General features: G+C 43.5%; 1 protein-coding gene across 3 annotated transcripts in view; it reads right to left on the reverse strand.

The window, feature by feature from the left end:
* LOC109930588 (ankyrin repeat and fibronectin type-III domain-containing protein 1-like) overlaps positions 1-6,000 on the reverse strand; it is a 745,821-nt gene that overhangs the window by 47,987 nt on the left and 691,834 nt on the right. For all 3 annotated transcript variants that reach the window (XM_048609794.1, XM_048609793.1, XM_048609795.1), the window contains one exon: positions 3,079-3,211. In XM_048609794.1, the coding sequence (XP_048465751.1) occupies positions 3,079-3,211 (133 nt within the window). The remainder of the gene's footprint in view (positions 1-3,078; positions 3,212-6,000) is intronic.

A 6,000-nucleotide genomic window follows, 5' to 3' on the forward strand; every position in this document is an offset into this window, starting at 1 on the left:
TACCTTTCTCTTCCACCAGCTTCAATCCTCTCTGCAGCATGTAATCAGATTTATACTTCGAGACAGACTCCAATTAAAAAGTCAAAGTGGAAAACAAACCTGAAAGGGAAAGTGACCCTTGAAAAGTGACCCTCCCAATTGCCAAGGAAACAAGACCAAAAGTGAGATTGAACACCAAAACTTCTGCTTGAAACTATATGAAATGAGTTAGAGCAATCTGAGCTCAGTAAGATATGTTTTCAATGCAGTAAAAGAAAGCTAAAGAAGACTGATGCTAGATCCAAAAATTGAAAGAAAATGAGGAGCCTGATTCTTTAAAGGGGCAAAAATGGCCATCAATTTGTCACTCTGCTCTTAGATTTTACCACTACTTTTCAGGATTTCTGATCCTATCTTCTTCAGAAATGAGGAGCGTGCTTTAAGTCAAACTCCTTCTTATTGCCAAGTTGCCAGAGGAAAACAAGCTACCCCACCGCCTGCACCCCCCCTCCAACACACACACACACGCGCGCGCGCACACACACGCACACGCACGCGCACACACACACGCGCACACAGAGACATTTGTGAATGAATGAGTGAATATGTGCTGTCTAAATGAATGGATGGCTGGGGAAGGTAAATGGTTAAGAGATTTGTGTGGTAGCTGAACAGGTTGGCACCTAGGTGACATGGGTAGACAGATTGGCTTGAGAGGGATTTTCAGGTTGAGGTCTAGATTGATTTGGCCAGTAGGAGTTAGGGGATCAGGAAGCGGTAATCAAAGTATTGGGGGTGGAATTCGGGTGGAGGAGTAAGGCAGGTCGAGTCAGGGGTTGGGCAGGCCAGCCCTATAGTTACTCTGGAGTTAGGCTCGGATTATTCCATCTAACATTTTCTGGGAATCTATCTAAGTAAGTAAATTGGAACTGTCTGAAGGATCTGGGGAAGTAGGGGATTTGATTGTCAGGTGATGACATAGCTCCAATTGTACTTCTCCTGTGTCTCTGAGGTGGGGTCCTCACTGGGGTTTTCAGCCAGGTCTTTTTTTGCCAGAAGCCAAATGTTGAGGGTGCAGAACCTTAAACTACCAAATGCTGAAAACTCAAGACAGTTCCTGGATATGTGGCACTGAGTTGCATTATATTTCAATGATCACTGACCAACTGCACTCCTCCAAATAAAAAAAGATGCTTGGCTGTTCCGATGGCACATTCATTGTCACATGGGTACAGACTCTGGCCTCTTAGAACTATTAAATTCCTGCAGCAAAAGCAATATCCTTCTGGATTTGACTGCCTCATCCACATTGAGATATAGTTTCAACTCTTCACAAACGCATGGCCAGGAGGGGTAGGTTATAAGGTCCTACAGATGCCAGCAACAAAAGCCTGGAAAAAGGCAAACGAAGAAATAGATATGTTTGGTCACCTTATCAGTCACATGCAACCATTTAGCCGGAGATCTGTTTCAAAAAGTTTCCAGATTTCTGTGACTTCTTTCCACCAGAGTCTGAATTTCTGAGGCACTGTTGTTTTCAGAAATCGAGGAAGCTATCTTCTAGGTTGTATACTCTTGTCTATGAGAACTGTCTCTTTTGTGGTGTTGCCCTGTCCTCAACATAGTTGCATGTGGCTGTGAAAACAGTTACAACTCCTGATGCCTCCATTGCTAGACTGGAGAAAGCTGTACCTCCTCCTCAGAATTCCCAAGTAATTTAAGAATTAATAGATCAATGTTGCAGAGAAATCTTACAGGCAATAAGGTGCAATGAACCCCGAGGAATCCACAGCACTTAACAGTCAATGCACAAAGTTGCTGTCCCTAACAAAAGTCAGTGCATTTAAGCTAAAAGAACTGCTCCTGTCACAACATTGACCACAAGCTTGCTGATATGAGCCATTACACTGTTGTTATCAGGTAAGTTTCAGTTTCATTTTGTGAGTTCCTGATGTGAATTCACCTTCTTCAATCTGATGAGTCATAAAGCATAGAAATAGACCCTTCAGTCTGACCAGTCCAAGCCAACCATGTTCCCAAACTAAACTAGTTCCACCTGTCCGTGCTTGGTCCATATCCCTCCAAACCTTTCTTATTTCTGAACTTATCCAAATATCTTTTACACTTAAAAATATACCACCTGGTTTTGAACTTTCCCACCCAAGGGAAAAGGCCCTTGTCATTCACCTTTTCTATACCCCTTATGATTTTATAAACCTCTGTAAGATTACCCCTTAACCTCCTACTCCAGTGAAAATGTCCCAGACTTACCATTTTTTAATATGTCAAACCCTCATTCCCAGCAACATCCTCGTAAATCTTTTCTGAACACTCTGCAGTTTAATAATATCCTTCCTATTGACAGGGTGACCAGAACTGGACACAGTACTCCAGATGAGGCCTCATCAATGTCCTGTATTACCTCAACATGATGTCCCAACTCCTATACTCAAAGGTCTGATTAATGAAGGGAAGTGTGCTAAAGGCCTTCTTAACAACCCTGTCTACCTGTGATGCAAATTTCGAAGAATTATGTGCCTGAATCCCTAGGTCCCTCTTCTACAACACTACCCAAGGCCCAACCATTAATTGTATAAGTTGAGGTGCAGGCTCAGCATGGATAGATACTTTTAATAACCTGTTCAGACATAATATGACACATTTCTGAAGGAGATGGGACTTGAACCCCAGCGTTCCAGCCCAGAGGTAGGGACACTACCACTAGACCACAAGAGAGCAAAGAATGGGGTTAATATGCAGGGTGGGAAAGAAGAAATCCAGAGTTAATGAGGTCTTAATTGCATTTTTAATTGGCCATTTTCTTTGCTGCTAGACCCAAGAGGTTTCCTGCTTTGGTACCTGCCTTCGGCAAAACCAGAAGAGGACAGAATGACTCCAGACCCACTATTTGTTTTAGGGGATTTAATTCCCTGTAAGCACCGAAACCCTTTCCCACTCTGCAAACAACATTGATCCAACCTGGGAGCTTCTAGGATCATACAATTCAGCATATTCAAAGAACATTTACTCATTCAACCACAAAAAGTTTCTTCAAGTTGGATCTCATTAATGATTTGACAGTTCATTTCATTAATATACCTTTGTGAACCAAAGAAAATCTTGCATCAGTGAGCTTGAATATGAATCATCCATCTCTACCACTGGAATCTGTTCTTCATGTGTCACAATTATGTCATTATCCTTGTAGAATATCACTGTTAGGTATAATCCTCTGAAAAATAGGATAACACTGTCAATGTTTGTGTAACTTCACACAATGAACAAGCACACATACCGTTCAATAAAATAGATGCTATCAGTGTCTGACGATCAGTAGGTAAAGGTATTTTACAGTAAGGCATTGAGTCACATCAATACAGATCCCAGCTTTTACAAACTGCTATCCTGAAGTCCAATTACCTCAATCATAGTTGGATTCAAGAGTGGGATTGGGGGAGGTTTCAGTGGTTTTGTAGTACCATAATTACCATGGCTCAGGAAGGATAAATGCAGCTATGCATCATCCCTAAATGCATCATTATTACTGTGTCCAATAGGAAGTCTATGTATGTGCACGAGCGTGTGTTGAATTTGTTTGTAGATGTGTGTTCATTACATAAAGAGAAATTTGCACTTTTATGGAAATTTTCAGGACCATTCAATCTTTTACAGTGCATTACAACCAATAAAGTGCTTTTGAAGTGTAGCCAGTTGTAATGCAAGAAAAGCAGCAGCCAAATTGAGCACAGCAAATGCCTCCAATGCCAAATAATCCTGTTTTGTGATGTAATTTGAAGGATAACAATGGCCAAGGAGTAACTGCTCTAACTTTCCAACAAAATAGCACTGTGACACTGCAGTGCTCCATCAATACTGTACTTCCAGTTTATCCCTAGTCCTACTGCAGGGCTTTGATCGACAAGGCTTCTGACTCAAAGGTACGAGGACCATCAGTTGATCGATGTGCATATTGTTGTCTGCTTTTTTGCGTGCGTGTGTTTATATTTTAATGGCATTTCAGGGAAGTGGTGCTGGAATGGCTCTCCCTTGCCACCTGTATAGAGAGTAGATGAGAGTCCTATGTCATCATCTTTTGAGGCATTGCTGAATTAAGTCACATCAGGCACATAATCAGGCTCACAACTGGGCAACATCAGGCCTTTCTAAGGATTAAGGACTCCAGTAGCTGAAATCTTGCATACCTTGAGCCAGAGGCTGACAATTATGCATTGCTTGGCTGGGGGAGCAGTTACTGATGCTGTTAATGAGAGTCAGAGGAACTGGAAGGTCCGGATCACAAATGGGTGATTGTGGGAGAGTATCATGGGTGGGTATCACAGGAGAAGAGAGACAGGAGTTGGCAGCAAAGCCCTACTTCACCCGCTTCATACTAAGTCCCTCTCTCAGGCACTGAACACCTTTGAACAAGTTATCCCCTGCTCTCTGATGCCTAAAGGCAACCCCAGTGGGGATTTCTATTTGCAATTGCTGTGGGCTAGTCTTCTGTCTACCACTGGATGAAAACCAGTGGTGGTGGGATGAGACCTTAAGTGGGCACAAGAGCCTCAATTGGTGGTGGATGGGAAGCACTTCCATGAGCTTTACCGCGCCAGACCTATTTGGGCAGAAATGGGAAGGTGGCAGGGTCAACATCCACCAATCTTCTGCTTGGTTAAAGCCCAACTCACCAACAAATTCACTAAATTCTAATCAACGTGTGAACATAGAACATAGAACAGTATAGCTGTGTGTTTCTGCATTTCTGTCTGCATGGTCTTGAGTGTGTTCTTGTTTCTGTACGTGTGTGTGTGTGTGTGTGTGTGTGTGTGTATGCATGTACATGTGTGTCTATACTCCTGAATTTGTGAGCATTTCTGTGTCTGTGTATGTTTCTGTGCATGGCATGTGTACTTTAATGCAATCCATAGTCTGCAAATTATTGTCTACATTTAATGTGATTTCAAAGCCTATGTTTTTTTAAGACCGTCCCCAGCTGAAAAAGTATCCATAACTCCAGATTTCTGAGATGAGGGGCCATGTAAAATGGAATTCTTGGCTGTGACATCAGATCCATGAGAAATTAGCCCATTGCTAAGGTTGCTAAGGAAACAGAAGATGATGGGAGGGAAAAACAACACCAACTGGGAGGTCAAATCTCAGCCAGTGGTCAAACAGACACAGGGCTCTTAGAGTTCAGTTTTTTAGCATGAGGAGAACAGTTCAATGGTGTGGAAAAACTTTCTGTGTGAGACCACTCAGGATGGCCCCACCGCATCCCAAAACCAGTCCAGCTCGTCCCTGCCTCCCTAACCTGTTCTTCCTCCCACCTATCCCCTCCTCCCACCTCAAGCCGCACCTCCATCTCCTACCGACCAACCTCATCCCGCCCCCTTGACCTGTCCGTCCTCCCTGGACTGACCTATCCCCTTCCTAACTCCCTACCTACACTCACCTTTCCTGGCTCCATCCCCGCCTCTTCGACCTGTTTGTTTCCTCTCCACCTATCCTCTCCTCTATCCCTCTTCTATCCGCCTCCCACTCTCTCCCTATTTATTTCAAAACCCCCTTCCCCTCCCCCTTTTCTGATGAAGGGTCTAGGCCCGAAACGTCAGCCTCTCTGCTCCTATGATGCTGCTTGGCCTGCTGTGTTCATCCAGCCCTGCACCTTGTTGTCTATGAGCTTTGGTGTTCATTTGGTCTTCAAGCCAGTTCCAATCTGATTGAATGCTCTCTTCCTTTCCCACCTCCAATCATTTGAACTTCCTCAAGATTCTGCTTCAAACAATGTAATACTTTGCCACTTAGTGGTAAATAAAGAACCACTCATACCAATTCCAGGCTCAAACCTGCACCTACATTTCAGGATGGAATCTGCACCTGTTTCTCAAGTTCACACCCAACCCTGAACATTCCGATCTGGAACCTGTACTTACATATTGCAGGTTGGATTTCACACCTCTAGATTGCAGGCTAAAATCCACACCTGTACACCCCCAGCTGGAATCCACACCTGTATATCCC

The sequence above is a fragment of the Rhincodon typus genome, chromosome 21 (genome assembly GCF_021869965.1).
Source record: "Rhincodon typus isolate 14 chromosome 21, sRhiTyp1.1, whole genome shotgun sequence".
NCBI classification, from domain to species: domain Eukaryota; kingdom Metazoa; phylum Chordata; class Chondrichthyes; order Orectolobiformes; family Rhincodontidae; genus Rhincodon; species Rhincodon typus.